The sequence below is a fragment of the Cydia amplana genome, chromosome 7 (genome assembly GCF_948474715.1).
Source record: "Cydia amplana chromosome 7, ilCydAmpl1.1, whole genome shotgun sequence".
Classification (NCBI taxonomy): domain Eukaryota; kingdom Metazoa; phylum Arthropoda; class Insecta; order Lepidoptera; family Tortricidae; genus Cydia; species Cydia amplana.
Window position 1 is genome coordinate 2,121,836 of NC_086075.1, and position 20,383 is coordinate 2,142,218.

Genomic DNA, 20,383 nt, shown 5'->3' on the forward strand with positions numbered 1-20,383 from the left:
GGGGTTAAAGAAATAAAATAAATACAGATGATGACAGTAATTATATACGCATTTTATTACGGAAAAAGATTTAATATTGGGTGTAAATGAAACGGAAATTGGAAATGTAAAATAAAATGATATTAAAATCTCGAGTGTCGGATTCATGTTTTGATATATTTTTTGTATTTTAATAATAGTTTGGATTTATTAAAAGAATGTGACATATTTTGTGGAGATTTCTTTTTAAATATAGTATTTGCAACATAGGTTATCACATCTCAAAAAATCTCTGGTGTGAGAATTCATGTAGAGCTCTCATACATTATGAACTGTGCTGACCAGACTATTTTACAAGCAAGCAGTAACATCAATAAATAGGTGTCTCATTTAATATAATCCGACTAAATTACATTTCAGCAACACCTCCATATTTCACAAAAAAAATCAAGACATTATCCAACCTATATAATCTTGACGTATATTATATCAAAGACGCCTGTACCTAATATAAACCGACCAAGTAACGAATTAGCTATACCATCATATTTAACAAACTAATTTATGACGTTTTGCAACCTTCTTATTTTGGCAAATATATTCCGACACAGCCGGGTGGTATTTTATCTGTCCAATCTCGGTCCATTGTGTATTTGCGTCTCACATTTTGCTTAATGAGAGAGTGAGACGCAATGCATATTGGACAAAGATCTTAAACAAGTAGAATACCACCTCTTTCATTTGATAAACATAAAGAATAATGACAAAAGACTATGAACTTTAACTACTAGAATTAAAGTTGAGTTTTACTAACGTACATAATTATCTTTAATGTATTTTGACTGATTCTATTTCAATTTGACAGAAGCCCTGCCGTATTTATGGTCAATAAGGTCTACTGGCCTTAAAATTGTGTATGAAATTACAAGCAAATATCAGCCTAAAGAATGATAGTGTTAACGTTAGTTTGGTAACGTTAGTTTATCATGTGAATTGGGTAACGTTAACAAGCCCTGCAATAAAAAGTAAAATTACCGGTAAAATTAACGTTAACTAGCTAACGTTATAATAATGTTAAGTTATCAAGTATCGTTACCATTTACTACCGGTAATAAGGTATTTTTATGATTTTAACGTTAAGTAACGTTACTTTATAATGTGAATTGGTAACGTTAACAAGCCCTGGTTTCAACCTACACCATTTTATCACACAGAAGTAAATGCTCTTATCAGGACCCGAACCCAGGACCTAAAGCTTCGTAGACAGAGTAACAATTATGTTACTGACGCCGTTACTATAATATAAATATGTCATCGTTCGTTCACTTTCTGCAGCCATAGCAGTATACGTAGCAGCTGGAAGTATTCAATGACCCCGCTGGCTTCCGTATTTTGTAATCAATATGACATACCTATACGAAGAGATTCAGACCATCAGTGGACCTTATTTCTTTGTAATAAAGTTCCAAATGTTACTCACGGACAGAACTGGCTTCCCATCCAATAAACTCCCCTGTGCGCTCATTCTCTTTTTTCAGCCATTCGTATAGCGGCTGGAAGTATTCCATGAGACCGCTGGCATCCATGTTGCGTTGGCCGGTCAGGACTTGCATGGCGTCTGGCCAGGGACGGGAGGAGCCCATTTGTAGCATTTTACTGAAATACAATTCATTTTGTAAGTTGCAATTTTATCATAACTGATGACGGACTATGTGGCTTTCACAAGTGAAACCCTATGGCCGGTGTTGCAGATGGTCACATCAAAATAGCGTGGCGTGAACTGACAGATAAGCATCGCGCAATGGGGTTGGGCCGTCGAAGTATTTAGCAGATGGCGCCATCATAGCTTGCCCTGTCCTATCCTATGATTGTGTCAAATTTTGGTTTTTTTAATGCCCTGGATACCAGCCCTTTAAACCAAATGACATAGAAAAAGGGGCAAGCTATGATGGTGCCATCTATGCAAACCTTTGATAAATTGCCAACCCCATTGCCTACGTTATAGTGGAGACCCATGATATGTCTCTTTTCCCTGTTTTCATGTATTCAATACTTGTTTAGTTGCTTAATAACACTAAAACAATTGACTATTTGCTACTAAAGCTAGCGTAATCAAATAGAGTCTGTGCGGAAAGAGAAGAGTCGTGGAATGTATGGGGTCCAATACATTCCACGACTCTTCCCTTTCCGCACACACTCTATCGCCGCTTGAAAAACCAAACATATGTAGTGTTGTATGTCGATCGAGTGACATCCCTAGTGTACAAAACTTTCGAGTCGAAAATTAATAACCAACATTCAAGAATTATTGGGGTTAACTTTATCAAACGATATGAAGGACTTACCCTAAAGCTTCACCAGCCTTCGTGCTATTATAGATATCGCACTTGGATAGCAACTTGTTGGGGTCACCGGGAACATATTCGCCGGCGATCTGACAGAGCGCTCGGTGGAATTGGAACTGGATTATATACGAGATGTAGTACCTGAAAAAATAAAGATTAATAAATAAAGCTTAAGGATTCAAGCGGTTGAGATCGATCATCCTCAAAAAACAACATTAGGATAACAATAGGATATCGACATCGACATCGGTATGAGATGGGAACCCGTAGTGACAGAAGTCACCAAAAGGATTCACGATGGACACGACATGAAAGACAAATTGGATAATGAATGAAATTTATAATTTGAAAGCATATATAATCCAAATTCCAAGCATTGGTCAAAACCTTACCTCATGTACTCAACATCAGCAGTAATATGGTACTTCGCTGCCGGATCAAAGTCATCTTCAGTCCTAGTCACTGGAGGCTCCACTCCCTGCAGGGCCTCTCTTAACTGCCAGAAGTGGCAGTTGTAGTCTCTAGAACTAGTGTAACCTCGGAAAACGGCGTAGCGGAACAAGTCTAGGAGATAGCCGAAGGGAAGGAAGACTATTTTGTCAAGACCCTGGAAGAAATATTACACATTGTACAGTTGCCATCAGATATATCGAAGCGGCCGAGGTGCTCAAAATATATGAAAATGCACTCTAACGCCTTGACAATAGAGGCGTGTTCAGATATTCGTGAGCGCTTTGGTTGCTCCTTTATATCTCATGGCAACTTTAGTTAAAACTAAACCAAAGAAATTGCCTATATTTTTAGAGGAATAAGTTTGGCTTGTTATTATGATAACACTAGTGACTAACACTAGGTATTATGATAACTTAAATACACTTTGGTAGAAATTGGCCATTAATCGCCTGAAAAAATCCTTGATTAACAACAGGTTTTTTACTTACCATTTTGAATAGCTGATTAATCTCAGATTCCTCGTCATCGGTCTCATCCTTCAGCAGACCTACCACTCTAAGATGCTTCGGAGTTGATACAGACAGGGCTATGACGTCACCAATCGCTTCATGGAAACCTGCAAAATATTAAAGCACGTGTTTTAAAAAATCTAGTATTTAGTAGAAGTATCCTAAAAGCTCCTCCCTTATTTCTCATGAATAGTCATGAACAAACAAACAAACAATAATTTATTTGCAAAAAAAGAGTAACGTTTACAGGTCTTAATGTAAGTAAACAGAAGGTTGTTTCACCTTTCCGGCTGTAATACAACAGCACGCAAATCCATGAAGGCATCTTAAAAATAATTAGATTTTAATTAACGCATGATCGTGAAATATGGCCCTATAATATAATGGTCAAGAGTGCCGGTTTCAGTAAATACCGTAATTACTTGTTTTATTATCTATCCCACTGCGCAAAGTAGCTGTTATCGCTTAAAAAATCAATTTCAGTTAAAATAATTTACAGCGCAAGAATAGTTAGAGTTAGACCAAGAAAAGTCTGCAGCGATTTTGATAGCCCACGCAGTGCTAGTGTTATTTACACGTCATAAATTCTTAGAAGTTTGACGTTTAAATTGACACTTGCACTGCGTGGGCTATTAAAACCGCTGCAGACTTTTCTCGGTCTGACTCTACCTGGATTAGCTCCTTCTCTGTATACCACCGGCAAGTCTTTGTATTGCAAGTAATACTGTATGTGTCCTAACTCGTGGTGGGTAGTCTTGAAAAACGCGGTGGTCACTTCTGTGCACTGCTTAATTCTGTGGAAAAAAAATGTTTAAGTTAGCTGATGGTTGGTGATGTAATATATGAAACTTATTTTTAGGCGGCCATTTTAGTAAAACGGTATATTGACCAAAGATGTGTAGGTAAAGCTAATAAATGCAAGATACCAAAACAATAAAAACCCAGCAGACCGCTATGGAAAATTTGACATCTGAGCCAATCGGCTGACTGTTTATTTTAGATTTACTTACGCCATCGTCATCATAATTAACCTATCAGTGGTAATACGTCCAAATTCCACAAACGCCCGCCAAGTTTCACTTATTCTGCCAACTCTCTAATCTATGTCATCTCGATCTCTTTCCGATCTCGTTTGTATTAATTTTCACCAGGAAATATAAATGACCTATTATATTTATTATATTATTAGTACACAAATATTTTTAAAAAAATTAAGAAAATGGCTATTGGACTACTCTTTTTACGATGTTAAAGATTTTTTTGACCTACCGAATAATTTGTAAATGTAATTTATTAATAATAATGTAATGTATCTAATTTCATTGAATAACTGACATTGTAATTGTACCTATCTTGATATCTTAATTAAGCTGATTACTTAATTAATTTGAATATTATATAACAACGAAACCTAATACCTAAATAAATTGACATGTAATATTTAAAATATTATAAATAAATGACTATGACTATGACTATGACTATAGATTACCTGAAATCCTCGCCATCAAAAAAGTCCCAAGCCGAAGCGTGGCACACCATGTCTCGCCCATCGTCCGGCTTCACAATGATGGACTTATCCCAGAACATATCTGGTAAGCCCTTCAGGTTGAGAGATGTGAAAAACTCTTCGGCAGTCTTGAAAATCTTTAATGGAGTGTAGTTCTGAAACAGCGCAGTGTAGAAGTATAATAAACAATATTTACGGTACGGACGTATAATAAGTCAAGTCTAAAGATCGTTACAACCGCTTTGTAAGATACTTTTTGGAAGAGGATTGTGTTCCATGCTATGGAAGACAGAAGTCCACTTGATAATTTCCTTTAGGAGGAGCAGGTCACTTATGAGTTAGATTACGTTCTGAAAAAGAACTTACTTGTTCGATCAATGCAGCCGTTACATCTACGTCAGGTTTATCAGGGTAGGGTTTGGCGTATTTTTCAATGTTGGTCCAGGTCTGTGCCCAAATGTTACCTGAAAAGAACAATGACAATAACAAATTATTGACGAAAAGACCTTTAGGACTTTGAGACTACGTCCTATCCTATTCGAGTTTCCATCTGAAAACATTGTAACTTCCTTGCAAGAGTTGCAAGACAAAACAAGTTGCGAATAATCATCCATATTTTTCTTCTCTCGTATGTTTTACAATGAAGAACTACTCAAGTCTGGTTCTCAGTACAGGTTGACAAAGATATTTATTTAGTCGGCTCATTGCCAGAAAACTTTGTGACTTGGACTTGTCTTATATTATGGTAAGCTGAATTTGGTCTGGACGTGACGATGGAAGTAAATAAATAGCTTACCTAACAAATGAGCTGGAATAGGCCCTCTAGCCGACACCACATTCTCCCCATACTTGGCTCGCAGTTTGCCTCTCACGTACGCGTGGATCTGTTGGTACAGGGGTTTGATTTGGTTCCAGAGTGTAGCGAACTGCTCCTCGCTGTCTGAAGATTCGTACTCGCTGAGCCACCACTCAGCAACGCTGTCGTATCCTAGAGGTTAATGAGAAGAGAAGTTAATGATGCAAAACTACCATGTACAGTCGCCATCATATATATCGGAGCGGCCAATGTGCTCACAAAAATCTGAGCACGCCTCTCTTGTCAAGGCGTTAGAGTGCTTGACACCTTGGCCGCTCCGATATTACTATCTGATGGCGACTGTACAAACAGCTGCAGCAAATAGGTGTTGCAAAAAATATTTAGTAGGGTAAAGTGAAGAAAAGGAAAACCTTGGAAAAGTTCAAACGTTGATGGATCGTGTGAATGATATGAGAAGAAAGGAAGTGGCATAATGAGTTTACAGACGACAAATAGGAAAGAACAACGACATGTGAACGATGATAATGCCAGCAGATACATCCGTTTTTTTGCCAAAACTAAACACTGGGGACGCGTTTTTGTCGACATGTGGGATGATTGATATTTTTTCCTCTAACCACGGAACGTGTGACGTTGCCAATATATGTAATATCGTCTTACCATTAAGATGAGCAGCCTCGTTGTCCATCTGTACATATTCGGTAAAGTTCCCTTTGGATGGTCCACCCGCAGCCTTATGCCACTCCACCCATGCGTACTTCAACTCCTCAGGGTCATCACTGTTTGCGAAGATATTCGTGACATCTGGAACGCAATCAATTTAATGTTGGTAGATGACGTGGAGTATGAACTTCCTCATGCGGTTACTGTAATATTGGAATTTAAAATGCTTATAGCAGTAAGCTAGAGGTCGTGCGCTGAAATCCCGACGCGCCCATAGAATTTCCGGAAACTTATCTATATCTATTTATACATCTATTTTTGGGATTAGGTTAGTGAGCTGCAAGCTTGAGGTCTGCAAGCTTCCCTAGTGAGCTGTGACAATAAGATGCAACAAAATAAATATGTGTTTCATTACCTGGCTCTACATAAAGATCACACTTCGTCCTAATCTTGTAGTCACAAATCGTAGCCTTCGCATACGTCGACTGCATGTTGGTGATCGCTTGCAACAACCTCTGATTCAAGTCCTCTGGCAAAGCTGATGTGCCCAGTTGTGTGTATTTTGTAAACATTCTCTTCAAATCTTCGTCTTCAAATTCTTTCCATAAGTACGTCATTGTTTCTTTCCAGTTTTCTTTCTCCTCTTCAGCAACATCTAGTGCTACTTGAAGCTAAAAAATACAGTGATTTATTAAACCTCAGGTTTGCACGACGGATCTGAAATGTATGGAAAGATCCGCGGATCCGGATCCAGATCCGGATAACTTCATACATTTCGGATCCATATTGCACATTCTACTCGGGCCTCTTGCAATTTGAAAAAGTGGTCATATTTTATCGTTATATGTGTAAGGAAAGTGGATATAAACGTCATAGGTAAGTCTATCAAAAGCAAAAACCAGTTAAAGGTTGTGATGAAGTAATGTTGAAATATTTAATAACTTTATACTGGGGACCATTTTACAACCATAAATTGATTATTAGTAAGCAGACACGATAAACAATTTGAAAGTTTGGGGACTAATAAATAATATTAGGAAAACAGATATCGTTCCAAGCATTATCACTCGAAAAAGCTTTTACTCTGCAAAAAAAAATACTCTATTAAAACTCTTTAGGGTTTCACTTACCATGTGTTCTTCACTCTGAACCGTAATATTACTTCCATAGTCCCAATTGGCGATCGTCAATCTATTCTTCAACTTGGAAGTGATCTCATCCAGTCTTCTCATGTAGTCTCTGCCAGCCGCCTCTTCAGCTGCTCTTTCTGCTGCCAAACCCTGGGCTGCTACTATGAAGACGGAGGCTATAGCCCCGACTAGAGCTAGCTCGCCTAGTATTTTAAGGATCATCTAGAAGGAAAATTTTATCATTCAAAAAATATATTTGGGTGGGCTTAAATCTAAAGCGATGGAGAGGTAGAATTTCTATGCCTTGTTTGTGAGTTATAGTCATAATCATTCGAAAAACATTGAAATCGAGTTAGCCTTCTTCGAACATCATTTCGTGTCTGTATGGAGTCCTTAAGGATGACTCACGCTAGACCGGGCAGGGTCCGAGCCGGAGCTTCCGGCGCTTCGTTTCCTATGGAAAGCATGAGGTGATCACGGTCATCTGTCACAGAAAAGTAAGCGCCGGAAGCTCCGACCCGGACCCGGCCTGGTCTCACGTGAGTAATCCTGCTTCTAAAGTAAGCTGAAGGCACATTAATGAGAATAACCCACCCGCACAATAACACTATGAACTCTCTGAATCTTTTATTAACGGTCCTTTCGTAGGACGCTTCGAGATTGAAGTCCCGTGAAGGGAGTGCTCCCGGTACTGGTTTTCTATACAAATACAGTACCGGTATCGGGAATTCCCGGTTCTAGCCATACAAATTCAGTACAGGGAGCATTCCCTAGTCCCGTCCTAAAATTTAATCTGATATCATTGTAAAACGCCACTTGCACAAAATAACCGTTTCGCAAATAGGTAGTCACTTTGGGACTTGGTTTTCCAATTGACTCACTATTTGTCCTAACTCCTGTGTAAAGAAAGAATGTGTGATCCACAATGGAATCTCGTCGCATGTAAATCACTCACAATCCACAAAAACATGACAATTGATTGACATATTTTCAAGTTTAAGATTAAGAAAAACCTACTTAATATTGTCTTCGGTTACCGCGATAGTTACTTATGAAATAAAACTATTAAAACGGATTATATCGCGTATATTGAATTTATACTACATCCCGACGTTTCGAACCCTTTACAGCGTTCGTGGTTCATGGTTTTTTTCTCAGTCACCAGTTGACCACATATACAGCGTGTAAAGGGTTCGAAACGTCGCGACGTAGTATAAATTCAATATTCGCGACATAATCCGTTTTAATAGTTCTATTTCATGCAAAACCTACTTACTTTGTTATGATTTGCGTCCAAATAAAAGTCCAATTCGTTTATCAGTCACCTTTATAACGACTCAAGAGCAAAAGTAAGATGGTAAAAAAGATGCTCTAAGCAAAAGTGTCAAGGCAATCAATCGACTGTATCATCAGTCTCACGTATAATTAACTTCTAATTTTTTCAATACTAGCGACCCGCCCCAGCTTCGCACGGGTTAACAAATTAACACACAAACCTTCCTCTTGAATCACTCTATCTATTTAAAAAAAGCGGCCAAGTGCGAGTCGGACTCGCCGATGAAGGGTTCCGTATTTAGGGGATTTATGACGTATTAAACTAGATCTCGTTTAAACCAATTTTCGGTGGAAGTTTGCATGGTAATGTACATTATATATTTTTTTTAGTTTTATCATTTTTTTTTTTATTGGGAAACAAACAGCTTTCAATCTTACACAATCATTCTCTTATTTTAGAAGTTATAGGGGGGGGCACACATTTTACCACTTTGGAAGTGTCTCTCGCGCAAACTATTCAGTTTAGAAAAAAATGATATTAGAAACCTCAATATCATTTTTGAAGACCTATCCATAGATACCCCACACGTATGGGTTTGATGAAAAAAAAATTTTTGAGTTTCAGTACTAAGTATGGGGAAACCCCAAAATTTACTGTTTTTTTTTCTATTTTTGTGTGAAAATCTTAATGCGGTTCACAGAATACATCTACTTACCAAGTTTCAACAGTATAGTTCTTATAGTTTCGGAAAAAAGTGGCTGTGACATACGGACGGACAGACAGACGGACAGACAGACAGACAGACAGACAGACATGACGAATCCATAAGGGTTCCGTTTTCAGCCATTTGGCTACGGAACCCTAACAACGGGTTGCACCCCGGGAGTGCCGGCAGAAGTGAAATCTCAATGACATTGTAACAGTTTTTCGATCAGGTCACGTGTCCGTCTTACGAATTTTCAATCTGTCGAATCTGTCGGTCACGTGACCTGTCGCGAGTTTAACATTTTTTCCCCACCTCAAAACGTGCACAGCGCCGATAAAGAAGTTTCCCTTCAAAAACCGCATCAAAATCCGTTGCGTAGTTTTAAAGATCTAAGCATACATAGGGACAGACAGACAGCGGGAAGCGACTTTGTTTTATACTATGTAGTGATAAGTACATGACTAGCATTAAATTAGTCTTGGTTTGCAAATAAATTTGACTGTTCTAAGTGGTAATTTTCGTGTTTAATAAATGAAATAATATACATCTACTTATATTATACTACATATTTAGAAGACGGTATCTTAATCTACAGATCTATTTCAGACTGTACCTAGGTATGCGAGTTGTTTGAGTACATATTAATACACAAAATTTAACGGTTATTCGCTCTCTGATCTACTAGCACGATTTAGTACCTAAGTGTCCATTGTTACCTCTAAAAATACAAATAAATAAATAAAAACCGGCCAAGTGCGAGTCGGACTCGCGCACGGAGGGTTCCGCACGCGCAAATAGAGCAAAACAAGCAAAAAAACGGTACCCATCCAAGTACTGACCCCGCCCGACGTTGCTTAAGAGCCAACAGGAGCTAAGATTTAAATATTTTAGGTAAATATACCCGTCTCGCTAACGGAAGCGGCTCCTAAAACTAGTGCGATAAGGACAAGGCGAAAAATCCTGCGTAAAAATATCAAAAATCGAGGTTTCGTACTCGACTGTTTCCTCCTCCAAAACTTAACCAATCGTAACCAAATTTTGAAATCTAAATGATTATGACATTATCTGTGTCGGACCGTTTTGCTTTTTTGACTAATTGATGTCAGTTTTGAATAGCACGCCTCTCATTGCGGCATAGTCAATTAGGCCATTTTGGCTATTTTTGAAGGGCTCTAGCGCCTTGAAAATCAAAAATATCAAAAAAAGCAAAACGGTCCGACACAGATATTGACAATATTAATCTGTGTTGAAAAAATCATTGCCCTAGCTTCAAAACCCACGGAGGAAACAGTCGAGTACGTTTCTATGGAGAAATGACCACTCCTGTTGGCTCTTAACTTCGGTCAAAAATCACGTTTGTTGTATGGGAGCCCCACTTAAATCTTTATTTTATTCTGTTTTTAGTATTTGTTGTTATAGCGGCAACAGAAATACATCATCTGTCAATCATGTTGAAAATTTCAACTGTCTAGCTATCACGGTTCGTGAGATACAGCCTGGTGACAGACGGACGGACGGACGGACAACGGAGTCTTAGTAATAGGGTCCCGTTTTTACCCTTTAGGTACGGAACCCTAAAAATAGGTGGTATATAAAGCCAGCAAAGTTCTTATTCGAATGACCTTGAATAAAGGAAAACAATGCGCAAACAATACCCCCCCCCCTCCCCCTCCCATTTCCCGTTTTTACACGACTGCCCCAAAAAAGGAGTGTATTGTTAACCTCAACAAGTTGACCTGTCTGTACCTAGTACCTACCCAAAAGAAAAGAAAAAAAAGCAAAAAGATCCTTACAAATGAAACCTTCTTAGCGGTCTGACTGAAATACCCACACGGCATTTTCACAAAAATCACTGAAACGCGTCAACAACGCTAAGTAAGCTCGAAAACTGAAAACATTATGTCTGTACTGTATATACATTTGTATGTAAATGAATTAGTCCGTCGGTCTGTCTGTCATGCTTGTGAAGTTTTTGACGTCTTTTGTCGAGAAGCCGAAACCAATGGTGGATGGTATTATGCACTAATAGTATGTAATAAAAAAATATGGCTAGTAATTTTATGCTTTAACATAACCAATTTACTAACAAAAACTTGCGATGAATTTGACACAATAACAATGAAAGAGTACAGGTACTGGGATTAATTATACCTATTACTTATCTACTTTCTCTCTCTCTTGATCTTCAAATGACTAGCGACTAATTTACACCATCGTATCGTAGAATTAATTATTTCTTTACACGTATACAATATCAAGAAAACCACATTTGTATAATTAGATGGCATTTGTAATGATACCGATTTGCATTTAGGTGATTACGATAAAATAGGTTTGTTGTTAATTTCGAGACTTTATTGTTTATTGTGTCTACAATTTTAATACAGGCAAAACTATATTTTATAAGTATGCAAATAAAAACCTAACTTGATCTGCTTTATAATTTAAATTTTTCACATCAATGTAGTATTATATAGTTGTAAGATTTTTCATTTAAGTAGATACCTAGATGTCTCGAATTATTTGTAAATAGCGACCCGCCCCGGCTTCGCACGGGTTAACAAATTATACATAAACCTTCCTCTTGAATCACTCTATCTATTAAAAAAAACCGCATCGAAATCCGTTGCGTATTTTTAAAGATCTAAGCATACATACAGACAGACAGACAGGGAAGCGACTTTGTTTTACACAATGTAGTGATTGTGATGTAGTGATGTATTTTTGATCCTACTTTATTGAGCAAACGTTACTGAGTGACTATACGAGAAAGTACTAGAACACTGGCCCGTTATCGCATAACCACGACCAGTTGTTTAACAATACCAATTTTCTTCTGTTGTTTTAAGCGTAACCAAATCACGCTGAGCGGGCCAACAAAGCATACTGACATTACTGACACAAAGAAGTAAAGAACTTAGCATTCAGAAATAAAAACATGCTTAAATATTATTTATATGATGACCTACTTAGTCCAAAAACATAGGTTATTCGTAAGAGCATCCTTATCCAACTGATCAGGGGGCTAGCCAAGATGACAATCGTTTGCGCTACGACAACGAAACGCTTTCTATCTCTCTATCGCAATAATAGTTTGCCCGAAAAATTGTTGACAGTTAGAATTGATCCTTTTATACAGGATGGTTATGAGATGTAAGCAAGATCAATCCTACACACCTAGTTCTGTTTAAATGGATCGTGCACAATCATTTAAGTAAGAAAATCAAGGACAAATTTAATTATTTCAATCATTTCACCACCATATTTAAGTACAAAATGACACCTTTACCTGTTATAAACTTTTTTGTAAAGGACAAATATAATTATTTACAATCATTTCACCACCGTATTTCAGTAAAATGACACCTTTTATCTGTGTTAACTTTTTTGTTAAGGATAAATTTAATTATGGTCACTTAATCAATCGCTTTTCGGTGAAGGAAAACATCGCGAGGAAACCTGATTAATATCGATAAGGGCCTAGGAAACTAGTGCCTACGCCAATTCTTGGGATAAGTTGTCAAACGGACCTTAGTCTTTCATGAGCCGTGGTAAAAAGCGATAACGCAAAGAAGATGATGATGAACAAACAAACGTAAGTAGGTTAGGTGCTAATACTGGTACGAAACAGTTGCTTTACTGTATGCGCAGGGTTGATCCTGTTCACGTCTCCCGATTCACCCTGTATAAGCGTATTACTACGAATGAGCAAATTGCGGAAATTTTTCAAAAAGTTAAAAAAATAAATGAAAAATTTCGGTCCCATAGAAAAGTTTTTCTTTTTATGAAATAAACATTATATTCATTTGAGTAACATTATTTAACAGTACTTACCGTTGATCCGTATCGAAGCGCTTGAGCAACACGACTGCTAAAAAACAGACAGGATCAAGACTTATCTAGACATCTCGATAACTTCGATAAGCCGGTATATCAAGTAATACCAGCCGCACGACTAGGTAGTCTAGGTACTTGATTATCTAGCCACTTAAAGATGCTGCAAGATAAAGTGGATGGAGTGGATCAACTTTTTTTTGTTATTCTGTACCGTCAGCCAGGCGACAATAGGGAGTATTACTGCAATGTTTTGCCGCCAGAGTGCAGCACTAGCGACTTAAGTATAAATACCATAGAGTAACTTATACATAGGTAGGTACTGTACCTTAAACAAATTTTCGAAGACAATCAAATACAACTCAAATATGACATTGATATTGATACATCAAGGCAGTATGCGTTCACTGCATCAAGGCGGTTGGTTTACAAAGGGCCTACCGGGAAACCCGAAATCGAAACTCGGCTATCTGTCTCTTTATCGCTCGAATATGCAAGAGTGATAGAGACGTTATATAACAAAATATCGACTCTCTCGTTTGCGGTAGACCCTTTGATTGTGATTTATTTTGGGAGTGGCGCCTCCTTCGCAGTTTTGCGTAATATTCCTTATAGTATTAGCATACCTACTCTAAGAACCGTTGCTAAGAACAAATGAAATTACTTTCTATGAAAATATTTATAGGGGGCGCCACAACAAGTCCTTAAGAAATTGTCATACACTAGTGCATACACTTGGAAATTTCAACCCATGCCACCGTGACCGAGTGGCGGAGCGGTTCAGGAATCTGTCGCGTCGGAGGACGCTGGTTCGATTCCGGCCTTGGACACTGGGCTATAACCGCGAAAATCGAAGTTTGCAAATTGCGGGCATCTTTCTTTGTCGCTCTAATTACGCCTTCAATTGAGTAAAAGAGGCCTTGGTAATTTTTCCTGCGTATATCACGTACCTATATGTAATTATTTCGGTTACCTAGTATTAGCATAATTTGTTAGAAGACATTTTATAGATCCTAAGTTCTACTAATATGCTGTCTTCATCATTTCAAGAGTATACAGATATCGGCAACCACTGAGGGGTAGGTACTTACATGAAATAAAAATCATTTTTTTAACTTAAAAATGTTTATTATGAATACTGAGCCTATTACAAATTAGCCTACCGCCAGCTGGGCACGAGATCGTTAATCTGTTAATCGTTAAAAAAATAACGTTAAAAATATCGTTATGTTAACGATCTATTACAAGAATACGTAGAGATCAATCGTTTAACCTACCTATCATGTCTTAGGACCACTTGCACCATTCACTAACCCGGGGTTAACCGGTTAAACCTGGAGTTACCATAGTTACCAGTACAATTTGATATTGTATTAACGGTTTAATCGTTTAACCCCGGGTTAGTGGGTTGGTGCAAGTGGCGCTTACTAATTTAACTGACATTAAAATATTTTAATTTTTCATCTATTTACTCAATGGAAACAGATTTTTCTAACAAGCGTTTAAAAATTAACTTCATGCACTTAGTTCATTCGGAATGTAAGACGTTAGTCCCCCGTTTTTATATCAAATGTAACATGATATTTACATGTTATCATTGTCACAATTTGTGTTCAGATTATTTAAATTATTTTGTATACTTGGAATGCTTATAACTTACTTCATTTTATTAATTTTGAACCCGACTTAGAGCGGAAGAATAACGTCTTAAGCTTCGTCCAGAGTATTTCTTCCTTAGTAGCTCACTCACGTAGTAATACTAATGTCGCATCGATATCTTACGATCAAGAACTTATAACTCTATCTGGATGTCCCGTCTAAGTCATGTTGTCAGGCGTCAAATATGACGATTATCTTGAAGCTAGCCGGAACGTGATATTACTGTGAAATCAGCTATTGGGCTATTTTCAAGAGAATTAGGTACTCAGAAATAGATGCATAAACATGCATAAACACTCGCAGACCGTTTATAGAATTCGATACCATATACAGAATATAGATACATAGATATATAATGTTCAGACAGTTGAGTTGAGCACTTTTGATTCAGCTCAAGAAGAAAAGGAAAGTCAAGTTAGATCCGCCTTTTCCCTCGCATATTTCTGACGCTCCGCCACTTATAACTAGTAACAAAAATAACTTAGTCGGGGCATAGATCGAATTAAAAGTACTTACTTCTGACCAATCGTAGGAAATGCCTATCGATGCAACCTTGAAGTAACCTTTAAAATAACGGTATTAACGATTAACGTTATTTAGTAACGTTGCCCAGCCGCGCCTAACGTAAGTACCGGCCGCGTCACGTGCTGTGCTCTTCCTTCTGCTCAGACTGTATCGCTGCCTGTTGTTCTGCAGTGCAGTATTCTGGAAACAAGAGAAAACGTTTAATCCATAAAGATGCGTACAGACAGATCTAGATGTAGGTACACAAGTTGGAGGTTACAATGGAAAACAAACTCGCATGACTTTAAATAGATTGACAGAAAGGATATCTTAACTTTTAGCCATATTTATGCGTTTGAACAAGATGAGTATCTACTTGAGGCCGAAGGAGCGTGATAAATAAGACGATTCACCAACTCCAATGCGGTTGTGTTCCTGATAGAGCCTACATGCTTTTGTAAAATGTTCTCTGTGAGATACGAATATGGAAGCATCTGTATCTAAGGACATTTTAAGTTTTTTGTTCATCCCATGTATGTTTTCTGTGTTATGTGCCATTTAAAACGACCAATGCTTGGGTGTCTTAAATGTGAATCATCGGATCACGCCAAAATCCGAGCTCCGCGTAGGGTCAAATTCCTGCAGCGTCATAGCGTCATACGCGGTGCGAGGCCGAAGGTCGAGCAGCAAAATACAAATACAAATACAAATACAAATAATTTTATTGAGAAAAGTATAGTACAGTGGTTGCTCTTAAAGACTAATAATTTATAAAGACAAGTGATTTACAAATGCCTGAACTAGGATTCCCTGTGTTTCAGGCAGCAAAGGACAATATTAATTATTTATTACTTATTCACTTAATTATAAACTATAGGTATGGTACACAATATAAGTCTTATTACCTAAACAAAAAGTGGATTCTTAAGTTCCATTAAATATCAGAGTACAGTAGGTAATCATTTTACGACTATTAGTAAGTTCTCTGTATCATCGTGCGTCATCTATTGAAGGGCGTTGCTATTAAGACGTGTCTTATTGGTGTTAAGTAAAATTGCTTGCTGGACATTTTTGGTCAAGTACAGCATACTATTTTCTGCATCAGCAGAATTATAAACGGGGCCAAAGTCAATATTGCGTAAATCATCTCCAAGTTTGTTTATATTTAAACAGCGGCGAACATGATGTTTGCAGGTTTCCACATCGCATGCTTTAGACTCTGATACAGAGAAACTATCTAGGTCAGAAAATATGCTATTGTTCATAGGTAGTTAAACTAATGAAAGTGAATGAAGTGCTATAAAAGTATGTGAAAAGTTAGCGCTCCTAGGCGCCTTCATAATCTATAGAGTTTAAATACCTTTTTTCGGCCATTTTTCTAGCTGGGCAGTCGGCTTCGCCTGTTTGGTGGTTGCATGGTTTCTTGTAGTACGAGCATGTTGCACATTTTGGTGCTTCGTCCTTTTTTGTGCATTCCTTAAATGAGTGACCCGCCTCGCCGCAGTGGCCGCAGATGTGAGTCTCCATTTTGCAGGTCTTCGCTGCATGATTGTAAAGCTGACATTTGAAACAGCGCGTAACCAAGGTGAAATCCCTAACAGGGCACGATGACCAGTTCACAAAAACTCTGTCGTTCGTAATTAAGGCCTTCCGTATCGCTCCAGAAACTTCAATTATATAATTACAGGTCTCGGCGTCCTTTTTTCCGGATTTGTGACTGAGCTTAGTGGAAGCCATAAATTTTTCGAGCGACCAATCTTGTAATTTATCGGCTAAGTTTTGATGGAATATGCACTTGAGGACTTCAGGTTCCTGCATGTCCGCGGGAACTCCAATGACTACAATTCTGGGCTTGCGTTTTTGTGGCTCGTCAACGGTGAGTCCAGAGGTCATAAGCTGCGCCGATTGCTTGAGTTTTATTACGTCTTCTTTTGAGTCAGTGCTTATCACTACACCGCCGTTTTTGATCTTGCGCAACCCTCTCACGTGCAGCTTCATTTCTTCGGGCCGGATAATCTTTTGAACGAGAGATTTTGTCTCCTCACTCGGTTTCAACTTGTCAACCGGATAGATTGCGACTGAGCTAATGTTAGACGGTTGAACGTACCTCGTTCCATTTTTCTTCAGGGCGTCGGCAAACGATACAGGTCCCGAAACTTGTCGGCTGGATTCCTCAATTGACTCCTTTAGTTCTTGGATGCGTTGTACGAGGTCCATTTTTTCCTGATGCGCTTGGCGAGACTGATATGCTTGGACTGCGTGGCTTTTTAGGGATTGGTATTCAATAGCCATTTGTGAGGCTAAGTGGCTCACGTTGCGACACAAGTTGTTAATTCTGATGGCGTAGATTGGGCGTTAATTCTAGCGCGAACTGCTCACGAACATAAATACTGCATCCCTGATACAGCCAACCCGTCTTGATAAATAAAATTAATAAAAAAACCGGCCAAGTGCGAGTCGGACTCGCGCACAGAGGGTTCCGCACCATCAACAAAAAATAGAGCAAAACAAGCCAAAAACAAGCAAAAAGACGGTCACCCATCCAAGTACTGACCCCGCCCGACGTTGCTTAACTTCGGTCAAAAATCACGTTTGTTGTATGGGAGCCCCACTTAAATCTTTATTTTATTCTGTTTTTAGTATTTGTTGTTATAGCGGCAACAGAAATACATCATCTGTGAAAATTTCAACTGTCTAGCTATCACGGTTCGTGAGATACAGCCTGGTGACAGACGGACGGACGGACGGACGGACGGACAGCGAAGTCTTAGTAATAGGATCCCGTTTTTACCCTTTGGGTACGGAGCCCAAAAAAGCTAACAAACAACTTACGAATCTTGCTAGACTCCCAACCGACGTACTCGCCGGTCCTCTGGTTCTCTTTCTGCAGCCACTCGTGGAGCGGCTTGAAGTACTCCAGGAGACCGTCCGCCTTCATTTCTCGCTGGCCCGTGAGCGCCTCCATCGCGTCGGGCCACGGGTGCGATGAACCCATTTTGAGCATGTTTCTGAAAGAGAGTAATATCAGGGGGGTGTCACTCCGCAGTTTAGGTATATTTGGCCGGCGCGCCCATCGGCTGTCCGGCGTATGGCAGTGGGCTGCCGCTCGGCGTGCACGATAGTCGTGTCACGCGGCGCTCGCGCAAAATTGAAAATACACAATGGCTTCGAAACTTACTTCCGTGAGAATCAGACATACTATCTCCGGATAAAAAATGTATGTTTACATAATCAACGTTTGTAATTCCTACATATTTATCTTAAAAATAATAAATCAGTGGGTACAGGTATAAAAACTTGTCGAGTGATAACCCCGTGCCGACACTCACAGCTCGGTCATAAAACTGCGGCGCGCAAAGGAGATTCACGGTTCGTGCGCGGTTATAAGTTTCAATTTTGCTTGCAGGCGGCGATATAGGTGTAATTTTATACCTAAATCTGACTTTTGTGAAGGAGTGAATTTTCTGTACGGTAGTACTATTAGTTATTCTGTGGTAATATCTGGTTTATTGTACAAACAAGTAACGGGGTTTTGAGTTTTTTTTAATAATGCCACACTGCTACTTTCATAAACTTTTTCCTTAAGTACACTCTGAACATAAAAGTTCACGCAGAGTAGTTTCAGAAGGAATTCCTTTCAGAAGCTCTTTGGCTATTCATTGAAATCCCTGCCAAAGTTTTCTCAGGAGACTACAATATGAGGTTTTTCAAAAAAGACTCGGCAACGCGTATTTTTGACCTCCCAACTAGCAGTTTTCTGTGAAATTCATATTCACGTTATTATTTCGACAGTGCCGCTAAAGAACTCTTTTGAGAATGCTATGTTAAATGTTGATTGGACACTGTTTATTGGCAGCCATGGAACATAATCGCTTCATCAGACAAACATCAGCTTCCTGATATTGAAGTATAAAAAGAGATGTGTTCGTAAGATCTGGTGGAATACTCCTTTTACAGAATGGTTAACTTAACTTAAACACAATGTAGGTTTAGAACTTACGATAGTGCGTTTCCAGCAGCGACGCTGTCTACAATATCACAGTCGACTAGTTTCTTCGTGGCCGAGTATTCTCCTGCGAGCTCGCACAGCGCTCGGTGGAATTGGAACTGGATAATGAAGGACACGAAATACCTGAAACGGAGAATTATTACTGTAGGTTTTATAAAATTATATTTTAACTTGTTTAATTTTGATTTGTTACACTCTTTAGGAAGCCATAGAAAACTAATTACTGATTACACCCTGCAGTCTGCCCCTTAACGACCAGTAGCACTTTTTGTCCTTAAAAGTAAAGAAAAGACGCTTACCACAAGGAATTTCGTACATTGACCCGCTTGTTACTATCGCTATTGCACGTGCATTAAATATATTGCTGTCCTGCTCGCACAGTGACATTGACAGCCGGCATCATGGGCGGGACAGCAATATCAATGTACGGATATAATCGGGACAACGTACGTGTATAAGCCATTATTTAGTAAAACCCGTAACGGAAAATATCCTCGATGTAAAAAAATAAATACTTCTCAGTTCTAATGACAGGAATACCTTAAAGCCTAACACGGCCAGTAATGGCAATGAAATGCCAGGAATGCTCAGGAATGTTTCTCAAAGAAAAGAGCAAGGATGAAGATACAAGGTAGAAAAATGTCCTTACCTAGCATACTCAACATCAGCAGACACATGATACTTGGCAGCTGCATCAAAGTCCTCTTCAGTTCTTGTGACTGGAGGCTCCACACCTTGCAACCTCTCTCTCAACCTCCAGTAGTGGCAGTTGTAGTTCTCAGGGGTGGTGGTTCCGCGGAAGACCCCGTAGCGGAACAGGTCAAGGGTGTAAGCGAAGGGTAGGAAGACTACTTTGTCTATACTCTGGAATCAAATGATAAAGAAGTTAAAGACAAAATATTTTTTTCAGTCAAGCGCATGTATTAACTACAAAGCGTAGTTGACCATAAAAAATCACGACAAATAACGTCGGGTATAAGATTTCCTGG

General features: G+C 38.7%; 1 protein-coding gene across 1 annotated transcript in view; it reads right to left on the reverse strand.

Moving 5' to 3' along the window:
• The window catches only part of LOC134649729 (angiotensin-converting enzyme-like), a 78,744-nt gene that overhangs the window by 4,781 nt on the left and 53,580 nt on the right, over positions 1 to 20,383 (reverse strand). The window contains 15 exon segments of the mRNA XM_063504560.1: positions 1,460 to 1,635; positions 2,325 to 2,465; positions 2,717 to 2,931; positions 3,266 to 3,393; positions 3,956 to 4,080; positions 4,779 to 4,951; positions 5,163 to 5,260; positions 5,593 to 5,784; positions 6,274 to 6,417; positions 6,692 to 6,947; positions 7,407 to 7,650; positions 15,526 to 15,586; positions 18,218 to 18,393; positions 19,386 to 19,517; positions 20,044 to 20,258. Of these exon segments, the coding sequence (XP_063360630.1) occupies positions 1,460 to 1,635; positions 2,325 to 2,465; positions 2,717 to 2,931; positions 3,266 to 3,393; positions 3,956 to 4,080; positions 4,779 to 4,951; positions 5,163 to 5,260; positions 5,593 to 5,784; positions 6,274 to 6,417; positions 6,692 to 6,947; positions 7,407 to 7,650; positions 15,526 to 15,586; positions 18,218 to 18,393; positions 19,386 to 19,517; positions 20,044 to 20,258 (2,476 nt within the window).